This window comes from Coregonus lavaretus, assembly GCF_964263955.1.
Source record: "Coregonus lavaretus genome assembly, chromosome: 10".
NCBI lineage: Eukaryota > Metazoa > Chordata > Actinopteri > Salmoniformes > Salmonidae > Coregonus > Coregonus lavaretus.
The window spans coordinates 46,379,947-46,397,045 of NC_139997.1; the positions used below are offsets into that span (position 1 = coordinate 46,379,947).

The following is a 17,099-nucleotide window of genomic DNA, read 5'->3' on the forward strand; positions in this document are numbered from 1 at the left end:
CAATGCAGGAGTGGCTTCGGGACAAGTCTCTGAATGTCCTTGAGTGGCCCAGCCAGAGCCCGGACTTGAACCTGATTGAACATCTCTGGAGATGAAAATAGCTGTGCAGCGACGCTCCCCATCCAATTGACAGAGCTTGAGAGGATCTGCAAAGAAGAATGGGAGAAACTCCCCAAATACAGGTCTGCCAAGCTTGTAGCATCATACCCAAGAAGACTTGAGGCTGTAATCGCTGCCAAAGGTGCTTCAACAAAGTACTGAGTTAAGGGTCTGAATACTTATGTAAATGTGATATTTCCGTTTTCTATTTTTAATACATTTTCAAAAATGTCTAAAAACCAGTTTTTGCGTTGTTATTATGGGGTATTGTGTGTAGATTGATGAGAATAAAAACAATTTAATTCATTTTAGAATAAGGCTGTAACGTAACAAAATGTGGAAAAAGTCAAGGGGTCTGAATACTTTTTTTTCAACGTAATTTTGCTTACTGGGAAGGCATATCAGAAACATGGACAGAATATGGACAGAAGCATAAAATGTCTTGAGTAGGCCAGTCAAGGAGATTGACATGACATTAGTGTAAGTTATCTGATGATAGACACAGCATAGGCCTATAGAAGTTCAATATCATCAGATACATTTTTTGTCAATCTTATGTACTGTCCTTTTATCCATAATTTCTAACTATAAATTAATTTGAGAGTGATTATTCACCAACCCCATCCAAACCTCAGTTCACTACACAAAGTGTCAGGGTCAGCTTGTTGAAATTACAGATTGTGCCTTGCCTTGAAAGGGAAGATTTTTTGTTTGATTAGCCTGCCCTATGCAAATTATGTTTAAGATAATGGCGCTGGAGGAGATGGCTGACTTTTTACAGGCTCCTAACCAATTGTGCTATTGTGTGTGTTTTTTCGCGTTATTTGTAATTTATTTTGTACATAATGTTTCTGCCACCGTCTCTTATGACTGAAAAGAGCTTCTGGATATCAGGACAGCGATTACTCACCTCGTACGTGAGGTAGATTTTTTATTTAATGAGTCGGACGGGAAGGATTTACTTAAGACACCAGACAATGCCCAAATCCCCATCATTCGCAGGAGAAAGAGACAGAGATATCAGGGACGTAGGTCGGGGTTCCTTGTAAGGATCCGACGGCAAGTGGGTAATCTGCCTCTACCATCAGTCCTATTAGCCAACGTACAATCATTGGATAACAAAATAGACGAGCTACGATCACGAATAAAAACTGTAATATCTTATGTTTCACAGAGTCGTGGCTGAACGACGACATGGATAACATACAGCTGGCGGGGTTTACGCTGCATCGGCAAGATAGAACAGCTGCCTCCGGTAAGACAAGGGGTGGCGGTCTGTGTATATTTGTAAACAACAGCTGGTACACAAAATCTAATATTTAGGAAGTCTCAAGGTTTTGCTCGCCTGAGGTAGAGTATCTCATGATAAAATGTAGACCACACTATTTACCAAGAGAGTTTTCATCTATATTTTTCTTAGCTGTCTATTTACCACCACAAACCGATGCTGGCACAAAGATTGCACTCAACGAGCTGTATAGGGCCATAAGCAAACAGCAAAACGCTCATCCAGAGGCGGCGCTCCTAGTGGCTGAGGACTTTCATGCAGGGAAACTTAAATCCATTTTACCTCATTTCTACCAGGATGTTAAATGTGCAACTAGAGGAAAAAAAACTCTAGAACACCTTTACTCCACACACAGAGACGCGTACAAAGCTCTCCCTCGCCCTCCATTTGGCAAATCGGACCATAATTCTATCCTCCTGATTCCTGCTTACAAGCAAAAACTAAAGCAGGAAGCACCAGTGACTCGGTCAATAAAGAAGTGGTCAGATGACGCAGATGCTAAGCTAAAGGAATGTTTTGCTAGCACAGACTGGAATATGTTCCGGGATTCTTTCGATGGCATTGAGGAGTACACCACATCAGTCACTGGCTTCATCAATAAGTGCATCGATGACATCATCCCCAAAGTGACCGTACGTACATACCCCAACCAGAAGCCATGGATTACAGGCAACATCCGCACTGAGCTAAAGGGTAGAGCTGCCACTTTCAAGGAGAGGGACTCTAACCCGGACGCTTATAAGAAATCCCGCTATGCCCTCTGACAAACCATCAAACAGGCAAAACGTCAATACATGACTAAGATTGAATCGTACTACACTGGCTCCGACGCTCGTCGGATGTGGCAGGGCCTGCAAATTAATACTGACTACAAAGGGAAGCACAGCAGCGATCTGCACAGTGACACGAGCCTACCAGATGAGCTAAATTACTTCTACGCTCGCTTCGAGGCAAGCAACACTGAAGCATGCATGAGAGCCTCAGCTGTTCCGGACGACTGTGTGATCACACTCTCCGTAGCCGATGTGAGTAAGACCTTTAAACAGGTCAACATTCACAAGGCCGCAGGGCCAGACGGATTACCAGGACATGTACTCCGAGCATGCGCTGACCAACTGGCAAGTGTCTTCACTGACATTTTCAACCTGTCCCTGACTGAGTTTGTAATACCAACATGTTTCAAGCAGACCATCATAGTCCCTGTGCCCAAGAACACTAAGGTAACCTGCCTAAATGACTACAGACCCGTAGCGCTCATGTCTGTAGCCATGAAGTGATTTGAAAGGCTGGTCATGGCTCACCTCAACACCATTATCCCAGAAACCCTAGTCCCACTTCAATTTGCATACTGCCCCAACAGATCTACAGATGATAGAATACCTACGTGAGAATGCTATTCATTGACTACAGCTCAGCGTTCAACACCATAGTGCCCTCAAAGCTCATCACTAAGCTAAGGACCCTGGGACTAAATACCTCCCTCTGCAATTGGATCCCAGACTTCCTGACGGGCCGCCCCCAGGTGGTAAGGGTAGGTAACAACACATCTGCCACGCTGATCCTCAACACGGGGACCCTTCAGGGGTGCGTGCTCAGTCCCCTCCTGTACTCCCTGTTCACCCATGACTGCATGGCCAGGCACGACTCCAACACCATCATTAAGTTTGCCGATGACACAATAGTGGTAGGCCTGATCACCGACAACGATGAAACAGCTTATAGGGAGGAGGTCAGAGACCTGGCCGTGTGGTGCCAGGATAACAACCTCTCCCTCAACATGATCAAGACAAAGGAGATGATTGTGGACTACAGGAAAAGGAGGACCGAGCACGCCCCCATTCTCATCGACAGGGTTGTAGTGGAGCAGGTTGAGAGCTTCAAGTTCCTTGGTGTCCACATCACCAACAAACTATCATGGTCCAAACACACCAAGACAGTCGTGAAGAGGGCACGACAAAGCCTATTCCCCCTCAGGAGACTGAAAAGCTTTGGCATGGGTCCTCAGATCCTCAAAAAGTTATACAGCTGCACCATCGAGAGCATCCTGACTGGTTGCATCACTGCCTGGTATGGCAACTGCTCGGCCTCCGACCCCAAGGCACTACAGAGGGTAGTGTGTACGGCCCAGTACATCACTGGGGCCAAGCTTCCTGCCATCCAGGACCTCTATACCAGGTGGTGTCAGAGGAAGGCCCTAAAAATTGTCAAAGACTCCACCCACCCTAGGACTGTTCATAGACTGTTCTCTCTGCTGTCCCCCAACCCCCCCCCCCCCCCCCCCCCCCACACCTCACCTCTTTTACGCTGTTGCTACTCTCTGTTTATTATCTATGCATAGTCACTTTAACTCTACCTACATGTACATATTACCTCAGTTACCGCGACCAACAACACCTCTTTTATTCGGCGCATGTGACAAATAGAATTTGATTTGATTTGTATTTGTGACGTTGCGAACCAGCGACACCTCGAGCTGACTTCCTGCTTTGAGGCTAGGAAGAGACTGCTAGATAGCCTTCCACATATTTTCAAAAGAAATACTCAGGTATGTCTGAAATTTATATATATTTTTATAGCAAATAATTTGCTCTTCATAAAGATTAATAACTGATCGAAATACTTGTTGCTATTTATACTTTTAAATGAAAGGAGAGTAGACGATAGCTAACGTTTTAGCTAACGTTAGCATGGACGGAATCAACAAAAGAGGACTAAAGTTAGCTAGCTAGCCAGTTAATCAATCACTCCATTGTATTGTGTTATAACAGATTGGCGGACCTAGCGAACTGTAGATAATACTAACGTTATCTAGTTAATCGTATTCGATAGGGGGGGAAAGTATATTCAAAAACATTGTTTATGTCGAATGCAAACACATAACTAGTTAACTAACATTAGCCTTCTCATGACTCCAATCCTAATGGCTGTATGGCATTGGGTTCTCGAGAGCTAACACATAGCTAACTAGCCATGTTGTTAGCTTAGCATGCTGACTTTATTTAGCGGGCTGACTTGTTACTGACTTTAGATTTTACTGTCTAGTTAGCTAACTGTAGCCCGCCTCTTTTTGCTACAGAACCTTTCGAAGTGGTTTATTATGATACGTCACTTTGAAGTAAGGTCAGTAGTACCAAAAATACATTAATTGCCTTAAATAAAGTATTTCTGGTAGTACTAGCTAGTTAGCCACTAACTAGTGCATGTTCAAAAGACTTCTGCTAACTAGGTGTATAATTTATGAGTCCAAGGCATTCATCAGCATTACCCTGTGTTCTAAAGCTTTCAGACTCTGGTCCAAGGTGCTCTGCAGATTATATTGAACTCAACATGTACTACTACTACTCCTGCTCCACAAAGATTCTAGATTTTTCCTAATTAAAGCATTAGAAGAGGACGGATTGGGACTAGGATTAGGATACGGATTCTATAAAAAATTGTGTGTGCAATTTAAAGCATTAGAAGAGGACGGCCTAGGATTTGGATTAGGACACGGATTCTAGATTTTTTGGTAATTTAAAGCATTAGAAGAGGATGGACTAGGATTGGGACTAGGATTAGGATACCGATAATCTCCACCATTGTTCTTGGAATCGATCAGTGAGTTTGAAGCCTGCAGGTGCCTTCGGTTTATTTTAGCAGGGCCTAACCAATACCAACAATGACTGATGGAAGGATCTACGTGGGAAATCTTCCAATGGACGTCCAGGAGAGGGACATAGAGGATCTCTTCTTCAAATATGGAAAAATCCGGGATATCGAACTAAAGAATAACAGGGGAACCATCCCTTTTGCTTTTGTTCGCTTCGATGATCCACGGTGAGTTCCAGGGATGATCTAGTGCGTGTACAAGTCCAATCACAATACCTGGCTGTTTGGCAAGCTGTTCTCCTCTGATTTAGTAACATCACCAGGGACTGACCTCAGGGAACGGATGGAGAAGGCGTTGCCAAGTGTATTTCCCTTAGGCAAGTAAGTAAGGAGTTCTGTGCTCTCTCCTCTTAGGGATGCGGAAGACGCGGTCTATGGAAGGAATGGATATGGATTCGGAGACTCCAAGCTACGTGTAGAATACCCTCGCTCCTCTGGCGCCAAATTTAGTGGCCCTATGGGAGGAGGAGAAGGAGGGGGTCCTAGGGGGAGGTTTGGGCCTCCAACTCGGAGATCTGAGTTCCGGGTGATAGTGACTGGTAGGTGGACGTTCTGAGTCGTAGGCAGTGTTGTTTTTGTCTCTCTCTCTCTCTTGGCGGACTGGAGGTCAAGGGGACTAAGTGGAGGTCAAGTCAGCTGCCCAAAACAAACACGAGCAAAACAATAAAAACTCAAACTGATCATGTTGACTGCATAAACCCAAACACCGGCCATAGTGACTGGTAGGTGTATGTTTTATCATTAATTTTTGTTTTACCCATTGCTTGGAGGTATTTCGCTATTAGGGCCGGGGCAATACCAGTATCGCGATACTCGTTAGTGTCGTGGCAAGGAAATAAAACACAAAGCGGATCTTTTCTTTAGGAAAACAGCCCTAATGTTGAAAACAAACATCATTGTGTTGTCATCCAGAGTCACATTTTATTTTCCTAGCTATAGCACACTATTTTACATACAGCAGGTTTTTTAAGAACTAAAGAGTTATCGGGATACTGGTATCGTCCCGGCCCTAATTGTATCTGTGTTGTATATCCTCTAATATAGCTAGAAGAGCTTATTTCTTAGGTTTCAACACAACTGGCAGTCAGATCATACTTTTCTTTCAAATCAAGGGAAAATATTAGTAGTGACTGACTATTTGCATACTTATAGTATCCCTCAAAGCTTTGCATGAAATGTAAATACAAATGTGAATTGGGTACATGCCACCTGAAACGGGTCTATAGAAACTGTACTTGAAAAGCCATATTTGATGGCATCAAAAATATCACTCTTCCACTCCAACAAGCAGAGACATTATGCAGACTGGGCAGCTTTTGGTAAAATGACAATGTGATGTATCCCCTCCCAGGTTTGCCCCAAACTGGGAGCTGGCAGGATCTGAAAGACCACATGCGTGAGGCAGGGGATGTGTGTTTCGCCGACGTGCAGAGGGATGGTGAAGGAGTGGTGGAGTTTGTCCGTCGGGAGGACATGGAATATGCCCTGCGCAGACTGGACAGGACTGAGTTCCGTTCCCATCAGGTGGGTACACATCTCCACAGTAAAACATGTCAAATATGAGTGCATTTGTGTCACAACAAGCTTATCCAAGTTCATGATGGAAAACGGGTCGTCTCAGTCATTTGCTCTGTGTCCCTCAGGGGGAGACGGCGAACATACGTGTCCACGGAGAACGTGGTGCCAGTTATGGTCGCTCGCGGTCCCGCTCCAGATCCCCCCGGGGGCGTGGCTACTCACCACCACCTTACCAAAGCAGAGGGTCCCCTCCACAGCGCTACCAGTCACCCCCACGCCGCTCTGTGTCCCGCCATAGCCCCCCAGCGAGGCGACACTCAGTACCGTACCATAGCCCGCCCCCACGCCACTATCGGTAGACCAGCCAGCCATTCACAAGAGGGCACTGATGATTAGGGGCAGTTTAATTATTATTTTGATCCCATATCTCCTCCCTAAGACACACACAAATAATTGTCCCCCTTTTGCTTGCTATGTACATTCCTTTATCAGTCACCCCTGCCCTCCTGTTGGCATTAACATTGTTGATTTCTTCCTGTTGATTGACTTAAGCTTCAGCTCCCTGTGTCAGGTCACTGTAGTCAGCTCAGTTCTGATGTCTGGTGAGACCATTTGTTAACATGCCAATTAACTGGTCTTGCTGCTCAAGTACATATATGAACATGATCTGTTTGATGAACACTGCCCTGAGAATAGTGACACTCAACAAAAACTAAATGTGAACATCTGCCTGTATCATCTATTCCTTTTAAATGAATTGTAAGTGTGTGTGAACCTCTAAGAATGAATTAATACATTTGGAAATTGATTTTGATTGTAATCTCCTGGTAAACCTCTGCGAAAATCATGTTTTATTTTAAAGAAATATTGAACTTTTTAGCCAGTTCATTCCTGTTTTCCCTCCTGTTTTTGTAACCTGTGGTGGCTGTATGCAAGATAATTTTGTTTTTCAATTAAAAGCACTGAAACAAACCAAACACCTGCACTCAATGGTTTGTCACATTGCAGATTAGGTTTCCTGCTACACCTTTTGATGTCCATCCACAGAGCTGAAAATATTACTTGGTAGTAATGTAACATGATTGTTCTATTTATTGTTTTGTCAATGTACATGTCAATCACAGCATTACATTGCATCGCATCATGCACTGAGAATCAAATCATACACTGGGAAAAAAACTGAAGTGCAATGGAGCTAAGAGCGAGACAGACAAAACATCTAATATTGCACAGTGTAAACCAAATGAATGTCCTTGTATGATGTTGATGAGCTTTCTCTTCAAGCCCAATGCTTCCACATTGATGCCCTCTTCAGTTGTCTTGTGAGGGACATTAAGCCAGGCACTCTTATAATAGACATCGACAATTCCAGAACTGAATTTGTATTTATTTTTTACTCCCTTTGCAAAGTATCATAGTCCTTTATAATGAATGAGTATCTGATGTGACCACCAATTTACATGCATCTTGTGACCATGGATATTTATTGGTCTGACCCAAATGTCTGGATTCTTAGCTTCCACTTGTAATCCATTCCCAACATAGAAATTACAATACCCATTGTCAAGTCATTTAGCATTTTGGATCCTTCATATGAATGCTCATTAGTCTCCACATTAGAAGGACAGCGGCCTCAAACAAAACCCAATCCAAGATAAAAGGGTGGAAACCCTGTACATGGTCCATGGCAATCCCAGTGAGTCACAGGGCAAAGTTGTTGGGGAGATCCTCCATCTCAGCTGTCTGGTTTCTCTTTATTGGGGCCCATGAATTCTACGCTATCAATGGGAATGTCCTTTTCTTTGATGGCCTTCTGCAAATACAAGCACAACATATGTAGCTGTCTCATTAGATTAGACATCTGACATTTAAAAACACTAAATAATAATTAATTCTGAGAAGACAGTAGGCCTATATCATTTATTGAGGATATATTTATTTCCAATACATTGATGTCTTTTAGTCAAATATGTTTTATAACAAGCTAGCTAAGTTTCCCCTTTTATCTGTGCTTCAGTCTTTTGAATAATATACTTATTCTGGGACCTAATATCATGACAACTGACACATTGGTGTTGCATCATGGCTGTTTTGGTTACCTAACAGTAAACGGTGCAGCATCAATGAGTGGTGATTATGAGGAAACATCAGGCGGATAGCTAGCTAACAACATATGTCCGTGTTTGATATCATGTATTTACCTGGACACAATGCTGATATTTCTTGAACATTTCGGTACAGGGATCACCGCTTCGATCTTCCTTCAAGAATTTCTCAGCAAACCAACGGTTAAAGCACTGGTCATATTCCCGTTTTAGGTCAGTGCAGCCCTCTCCAACACTATTCATCTTCAAGACAGAATAACCATAGAACATATGAGAATAACAAATACTGAAGGGATAAATGTTTTAAGCTTAAGTGTCTCTTCCGCACAGTTTTCTTGACTCTCCTTGAACCATGTGGTCTGATTGGCCAGACAGCATGGCGTATATTGATGACGTAGTTGAACAAGCTACACATCGTAAATCTACACAACAGACGGAACCGGTTAATTGTAGGGCTTGCGAAGCAAAAGCCCCAGCTTCAATCTTCGACATACTTCTTATTGTGGCGTTTGCGAAGCAAAAGCCCCAGCTTCAATCTTCGACAATCTTCTTATTATTATTCTTTAGCATGCTAGACCTCTTACACAGTTTCAGCTAGAAACGCCATTCAAACTTTAAAACGTGCTGAATGGTCAATCTTGAGTTGCTTGTATACAGCTTTTTAAAATATATGTTATACTTTTAAAAATATTTAACATTTGTTCTCCTTTTTTGTCCTTCATCCCCTTGTATGGGCTTTCATCAAGATTCTAAAATACCCCGTTGTGACATCGTCAATTACAATTTCCATTCACTGTAAATGCAATAATGCAACTTTGACACAAATGATCAGCTACTTTGACCACTTTGCAACAACTTAGACAAAAAGTTAGAGCGTTTAGATCTTCGTCTACTTCTCTGCTACTCAAATCTGGCGTTTCAACAAAAAATAATATTCTGATAAAAAGTTACAGCTTTTGCAAACTGCCATTTTGACCGCTCCCCCAACAAGTCAGACAAAAACATAGAGGTTATTAAATCTTCCCCTACTTCTCTGCTTTTCAAATCCGAAAACAGATTAGGAATAGTGTCTACCAATCTGTAGATAGAGCATTTTTAGATCCCATCAACTGCTCTCAATCTAGCTTCAGTAAATCGTGTCAGAAGCTAGCAGATTCATTATTTACCAACAACAGTTGCAAATTCCAATAAAACTACATCACGTTTTGAAGTTCACTTTCCTTGCTTTGTCTAACAACACTATCATGAATCTAGCAAATACGTTTTGTGGGTCAGAGTGCAGTATTTAGTTAATATTAAAGCACACATTTACTGTATGTTAGCATGTTTCTCACACTCTCTTTAGCCATAAGGGAGCAGTGTTGCCTTGGCTACTGTTGCCTAGCAACAATTGACTAGCAGGAATGAATGTCTTCATAGTTCCCATGATTTGTCAATCTGTTTCAAACCGAACAGCTAGCGTTATGATTTAAAATACTTTAAAATACTGATTTCAAATACTTTCCTGGTCTGGACGACCTGGAATGATAAAGAGAAGATGTCTAATGCTTACTAGCTTCAACCTCCTTTTCCAGGATCATGTGCCGTGCTCTAAATAACTTAACTGGCTAGTTTGCCTGTCTCTGAAGAGAAGGGTGGGCTGTACCCCTCTGATTGGATAGAGCGGATTAGGAATAGCTTCTACCAATAAAAAGTTACAGCTGTTAGTCAGAGTTTAGAGTTACAAAAAGGGGCTAGCTGAGATCTACTAACAGCTCTCTGTGTCATCATTGAGCAGCCCAAACTGAGCTGTTGCTATGGATACTCACAGACACAGAAGGCAAAAATGATGAGGAGGGCGCCCTTACAAAAATGTACAATGGTACTACTATGGTACTTTCATTCATACCATGGTACTACTATGGTACTTTCACTTATACCATGGTATAGTCTGAATCATGGAAATGTACCATGGTTTTAACCTTGAAGTATGATTATACTGCCATGCACCTAAATAATACCATGGTATTGACTCATTTTTACCATGGTCTAGATGTGGATCATGGAAATACCATGGTTTCAACCTGCATTATACATTTTACCATGGTAGCTCAGTTGGTAGAGCATGGCGTTTGCAACGCCAGGGTTGTGGGTTCGATTCCCACGGGGGGCCTGTATGAAAATGTATGAATTCACTAACTGTAAGTCGCTCTGGATAAGAGTGTCTGCTAAAAGACTAAAATGTAAAATATAACGCACAATTATGATAATGGTACCAAAAATTATCATATGGTACCATCTTTATTAATTGTGCATTACCATAGTACAATGGCAGTATAATGCAGTAAATAAATAAACCCCCCAAGGTCAAAAGAGCGTGGTTGGTATTTTGTTGATGAATGTATATACCAGTATGGGCACGTTTCTGATCAAATCAGAGGCAGGCTACTATTGCTGGTCCTAGTTTGTCTGTTACATCAAAGAAAAAGGAAAGAGTTGCTATGAAAAAGGGGTAATACTTTCTGTATAAATAGTACAGTTTTTTGCTCATGTTTGGGTTCCCAGTGTTGCCAACCTGAAATGTGGGAGAATGTGTGATATATTGAAGCCTAGTCTTTGGCATTTTGTAATCATTTACAGTATTTATAGTCAAAGGGTGTTGTGCTTCTTTGGCTCTCACGCTAGCCATGGCTACTAGTCAGTGAGCCAGTTGAATGAGAGAGCCAAGGCAACTGAACTGAAGAGAGAAGCACCAGATTAACGAAATATTGTTTTGATAGCTTCTATGCTAACTGACTTTTATAAATTAATTAAACTAACATTGGCTAAAGTTATCTCCAGTCAAGCTAGCCTGTCGTAGTTATGGCGACAGGACCAACAAACGTTCGCACAGAGTGTAAACAAAGGGAAACATTGTAACTTTATGTTTTTAGGGATATGTTGATAATTACATAATGAAATGTATCTATGAGATAAGATGACAGTACCTTTTTACAACAAAGAAAATGTTACTATGTTGCATATTTAGAATTGTATAAGAGTAGCCAAGTCAGTTGAATGAGAGTGAGCCAACTAAAACTGTAAGGGCCTCCTGTAGCTCAGTTGGTAGAGCATGGCGCTTGCAAAGCCAGGGTTGTGGGTTCGATTCCCACGGGGGGCTAGTATGAAAAATGTATGCACTCACTAAAACTGTAAGTCGCTCTGGATAAGAGTGTCTGCTAAATGATAAAGAAAAGAGAGCCACACCAGATACAATTTTAAATCTTCAAGGTTTCATTCTTCTCACCATACCCAATACAGGTCCCAAGGTTTAAGAGGGTACACTACACTACTAGACCATGTGTGTTGTGGTTTTTCACTATGCGCTAAAGGGGTTTAAGAGGGTACTAGGCCTACACTTTGCCATTGCAGAGCAAGTAGTCAATGTTGCATAATGTGAGGACCATAAATTGCTATGTTTTTGGTCACTTTACCCGAAAAACTGTGGGACACAGACCATCATAATATAGTCCCCTGTAGCTCAGTTGGTAGAGCATGGCGCTTGCAACGCCAGGGTTATGGTTTCGTTTCCCACGGGGGGCCAGAATGAAAATGTATGCACTCACTAACTGTAAGTCGCTCTGGATAAGAGCGTCTGCTAAATGACGTAAATGTAAATTGTAAACAACTACCATGCTTTCATGTTTCACTACATGCTGCTAGTACAAAACCATTGTACTACCATGGTAAAACATTTTCATTGTACTACAATGGTTAATTTGTGTACATTGGTAGCTAGTACAATTTTTAAAATATCATGTTATTTTCGGTCACTACCATGGCAGGAAAATACCATGGTACTGGTGCAAATAACATGGTATTTTCCGGCTATGGTATTGCAATGAAAAAATTACCATGCCACTATTATGTTTTTTTTGTGACTACCATGGCAGGAAAATACCATGGTATTTGCACCAGTACCATGGTATTTTCCTGCCATGGCAGTGACCAAAAAAGCATGGTATGTTTTTCATTGTACTACCATGATACATTTTTGTAAGGGTGAAGAGCATGACCACAATTACACAAATATTTTGTATTTGTATTTATTAAGGATCCCCATTAGTTCCTGTCAAGGCAGCAGCTACCCATTTAGCAGACGCTTTTATCCAAAGCGACTTACAGTCATGTGTGCATACATTTTTACGTATGGGTGGTCCCGGGGAACGAACCCACTAACCTGGCATTACAAGCGCCATTCTCTACCAATTGAGCTACAGAGGACCACCCTCTTCCTAATATTGAGGCAGTTATATACAATTTAAAATATTACATGACATTACATTTCAAATCACTTTTCACAACACATTAAGTGTGTTTCCTCAGGCCACTACTCTACTCTATCACATATCTACATTACAAAATCCATGTGTACGTATGTGTAGAGTGTGTGTCTTATCATGTGTATGTGTGTCTTTGCCTGTGTGTGTGTGTCTCTCTTCACAGTCCCCTCTGTTCCATAAGGTGTATTTTTATCTGTTTTTTTAAATCTGATTCTACTGCTTGCATCAGTTACCTGATGTGGAATAGAGTTCCATGTAGCCATGGCACTATGTAGTACTGTGCGCCTCCCATAGTCTGTTCTTGACTTGGGGATTGTGAAGAGACCTTTGGTGGCATGTCTTGTGGAGTATGCATGGGTGTCCGAGCTATGTGCTAGTAGTTTAAACAGACACCTCCGTGCATTCAGCATGTCAACACTTTTTACAAAAACAAGTAGTGATGAAGTCGATCTCTCCTCCACTTTGAGCCATGAGAGATTTACATGCCTATTATTAATGTTAGCTCTCATTTTACATTTTAGTCATTTAGCAGACGCTGTTATCCAGAGCGACTTACAGTTAGTGAGTGCATACATTTACATTTAAGGGCCAGTCATGCTGCCCTGTTCTGAGCCAATTGTAATTTTCCGAGGTCCCTCTTTGTGGCTCCTGACCACACGACTGAACAGTAGTCCAGGTGCGACAAAACTAGAGCTTGTAGGACATGCCGTGTTGATAGTGTTGTTAAAAAGGTAGAGCAGCACTTTATTATGGACAGACTTCTCCCCAATTTAGCTATTGTTGTATCAACATGTTTTGACCATGACAATTTACAATCCAGGGTTACACCAAGCAGTTTAGTCACCTCAACTTGCTCAATTTCCACATTATTTTTTACAAGATTTAGTTGAGGTTTAGGGTTTAGTAAATGATTGTCCCAAATACAATGCTTTTAGTTTTTGAAATATTTAGGACTAACTTATTCCTTGCCACCCATTCTGAAACTAACTGCAGCTCTTTGTTAAGTGTTGCAGTGATTTCACTCGCTGTAGTAGCTGACGTGTATAGTGTTGAGTCATCCGCATACATAGACTCACTGGCTTTACTCAAGGCCAGTGGCATGTCATTAGTAAAGATTGAAAAAAGTAAGGGGCCTAGACAGCTGCCCTGGGGAATTCCTGATTCTACTTGGATTATGTTGGAGAGGCTTTCATTAAAGAACACCCTCTGTGTTCTGTTAGACAGGTAACTCTTTATCCACAATATATCAGGGGGTATAAAGCCATAACACATATGTTTTTCCATCAGCAGACTATGATCGATAATGTCAAAAGCCGCACTGAAGTCTAACAAAACAGCTCCCACAATCTTTTAAATTATCAATTTTTCTCAACTAATCATCAGTCATTTGTGTAAGTGCCTTGCTTGTTGAATGTCCTTCCCGATAAGCGTGCTGAAAGTCTGTTGGCAATTTGTTTACAGTAAAATAGCATTGTATCTGATCAAACAAGTTTACCAAGGGTTGGTAACAGCCTGATTGGTCAGCTATTTGAGCCAGTAAAGGGGGCTTTACTATTCTTGGGTAGCGGAATTACTTTTGCTTCCCTCCAGGCCTGAGGGCACACACTTTCTAGTAGGCTTAGATTGAAGATATGACAAATAGGAGTGGCAATATCGTCCGCTATTATCCTCAGTAATTTTCCATCCAAGTTGTCAGACAACAATCATTTTTTCCCCTCTTCCACACTCACTTCACGGAATTCAAAATTACAATGCTTGTCTTGCATAACTTGATCAGTTATACTTGGATATGTAGTATCAGCGTTTGTTGCTGGCATGTCATGCCTAAATTTGCTAATCTTGCCAATGAAACAATAATGAAAGAAATTGGCAATATCAGTGGGTTTTGTGATGAATGAGCCATGGAGCTGAGTTTGCCTTTTTGTCCAAAATTTCATTTCAGGTGCTCCAAAGCTTTTTACTATCTTTATATAATTTATCTTTGTTTCATAGCATAGTTTCTTCTTCTTTTTATTCAGTTTAGTCACATGATTTTTCAATTTGCAGTACGTTTGCCAATCGGTTGTGTGGCCAGACTTATTTGCCATTCCTTTTGTCTCATCCCTCTCAACCATACAATTTTTCAATTCCTCATCAATCCACGGGGATTTCACAGTTTTTACAGTCATTTTCATAATGGGTGCATGCTTATTAGTAACTGGAATAAGCAATTTCATAAATGTGTAAAGTGCAGCGTCTGGTTGCTCCTCGTTACACACCATAGACCAACACATATTATTTACATTAACAACATTGTAATCACTACAACATTTATTGTCGACCTCTTACACACTATATTAGGTCCAGCCTTTGGAACTTTGGTTTTCCTAGATATGGCTGCTATATTGTCACCACTACATCTGATGGATTTGGATACTGCTTTAAAGCAAATTTCTGCAGCATTAGTAAAGATGTGATCAATACATGTTGATGATTTCATTCTGTGCTGTTTGTAACTACCCTGGTAGGTTGACTGATAACCTAAACCAGGTTGCAGGCCCTAGTTACAGTTTGAAGCTTTTTCTTGAGTGGGTAGCTTGATGAAAGCCAGTCAATATTGAAATCACCCAAAAAATATACCTCTCTGTTGATATCACATACATTATCAAGTATTTCACACATGTTATCCAGATACTGACTGTTAGCACTTGGTGGTCTATAACAGCTTCCCACAAGAATGGGCTTTAAGTGAGGCAGATGAACCTGTAGCCATATTACTTCAACAGTATTTAACATGAGATCGTCTCTAAGCTTTACAGGAATGTGGTTCTGGATATAAACCGCAACACCTCCACCATTGGTATTTCTGTATTTTCTGTATATAACCATGTATTGCTACCACTGTATCATCAAAGGTATTAGCTAAGTGAGTTTCAGAGATTATCAGAATATGAATGTCATCTGTTACTACCAAATTATTGATTTCATGAACCTTGTTTCTTAAGCTACATCTGTTAATGTGGGCTATTTTTAGCACTTTTCCAGGATGCTTGATTTCATTGCTTTACTGGGAAGCTTAGCAGAAGTAGACATGCTCATGTTATTTATGTTAGTGCAGGGTGAGCTGCACACAGTGGACTTGCTACTAGGGCACACCGCCTCAGTGCTAACAGTATAACTCTGGTTCATAGGCACATGATTACTGCATACAAAAGCTGTAGGATCAACAGAGGCATTCAGGGCAGTTAGAGGGACATAGATTAGGTTACTTACATTGTGTCTTCCAATGCCCCTGAGATAATGTACATTTGCTGAAGCATTATGACAACTCAGCGACACAATGGTAGGGATTAACTGAGCTGGGCTTGGGTCATTGATAAGTCATTGTCTCAACGCAGACTTATAATGCTGTGAAAGGATCCAGGAACCCAAATGATTTGGGTGGATCCCATCCTTCTAATAAAACAAGCTTTGTTACCAGAAGGTATTAACATTTTCAATAAATGTTACACCCACAGAGCTGCAATGGTCATGTAGCCAGTTATGGAGGGCTAAAAGTCTGCTGAAACGTTCAATGCCACGATTTAGGGAGGGCACAGGGCCAGATATTATGGGGCGTTTGTTGGTGTCAAGCAGAGACCCAATCAGTTCTTTAAAATCCATCTTCAGCTGTTTGGAGCTGCCCTTCATAATGTAATTGAATCCCACATGAACTATGATAGACTCAATTTCCTGATGCAGGTTTAAAATGTTTGGGAGCAGCTTATTGATGTCCTGTACTCGTGCTCCTGGATAGCACAAAATGTTTGCTCCAGGGACTGAGACATTTCTCACCATTGAACTGCTCAATACAATGGCCGGAGAAGGGGATGGAGAAATCCGCCCATTCCTACCCCTCACACAATCTGTGGAACTTTCACTGGCCCGCGAGAAGCAGGATAGCATATGCCCGCAACTCCCGGCGATAGGTCCAGACCTCCCACACAACAACTAAACCACACAACTACAGACCACAACCACACAACTACTGGCCACAATTACTGACCGCAACCACACAACTACTGACCACAACCATAGACCTACTGACCACACAACTACTGACCACAGTACAACTACTGACCACAACCACACAACTAGACCATAACCACACAACTACTGACC

The 17,099-nt window shown here is 41.6% G+C and overlaps 2 protein-coding genes across 6 annotated transcripts; one reads left to right on the plus strand and one right to left on the minus strand.

Moving 5' to 3' along the window:
• Positions 1–3,839: 3,839 nt before the first annotated feature.
• Positions 3,840–7,527, plus strand: LOC311136478 (serine/arginine-rich splicing factor 9-like). 5 transcript variants are annotated; one of them, XM_084170615.1, is made up of 6 exons: positions 3,847–3,932; positions 4,464–4,507; positions 5,024–5,203; positions 5,390–5,574; positions 6,387–6,559; positions 6,679–7,527. In XM_084170615.1, exons 3-6 carry the CDS (start codon positions 5,046–5,048, stop codon positions 6,910–6,912), a joined length of 750 nt encoding a protein of 249 aa, XP_084026741.1. In that variant the 5' UTR covers positions 3,847–3,932; positions 4,464–4,507; positions 5,024–5,045; the 3' UTR covers positions 6,913–7,527. The 5 variants fall into 5 exon arrangements, with proteins under 5 accessions (XP_084026742.1, XP_084026741.1, XP_084026743.1 ...); XM_084170617.1 differs by having other exon boundaries at positions 5,027–5,203; XM_084170616.1 differs by lacking the exon at positions 4,464–4,507 and having other exon boundaries at positions 3,840–3,932.
• Positions 7,528–8,199: 672 nt separating this feature from the next.
• LOC311135979 (TP53-regulated inhibitor of apoptosis 1-like) lies at positions 8,200–9,003 on the minus strand. Its single transcript, XM_084170024.1, has 2 exons — positions 8,755–9,003; positions 8,200–8,366 (listed from the first exon to the last, which is right to left on the minus strand). The coding sequence occupies exons 1-2, from the start codon at positions 8,926–8,928 to the stop codon at positions 8,289–8,291; spliced, it is 252 nt and encodes an 83-aa protein (XP_084026150.1). The 5' UTR covers positions 8,929–9,003; the 3' UTR covers positions 8,200–8,288.
• Between the last annotated feature and the right edge of the window lie 8,096 nt (positions 9,004–17,099).

Bases quoted from the DNA above. Each gene is read 5' to 3' on its own strand.
- LOC311136478 (XM_084170616.1), top strand. From the start codon at position 5,046: ATGACTGATGGAAGGATCTACGTGGGAAATCTTCCAATGGACGTCCAG. The intron at 5,204-5,389 runs GTGAGTTCCAGG...CTCTCCTCTTAG, and splicing joins GTTCGCTTCGATGATCCACG to GGATGCGGAAGACGCGGTCT. The intron at 6,560-6,678 runs GTGGGTACACAT...TGTGTCCCTCAG, and splicing joins CTGAGTTCCGTTCCCATCAG to GGGGAGACGGCGAACATACG.
- LOC311135979 (XM_084170024.1), bottom strand. From the start codon at position 8,928: ATGTTCTATGGTTATTCTGTCTTGAAGATGAATAGTGTTGGAGAGGGC. The intron at 8,367-8,754 runs GTAAATACATGA...TTGTATTTGCAG, and splicing joins AATATCAGCATTGTGTCCAG to AAGGCCATCAAAGAAAAGGA.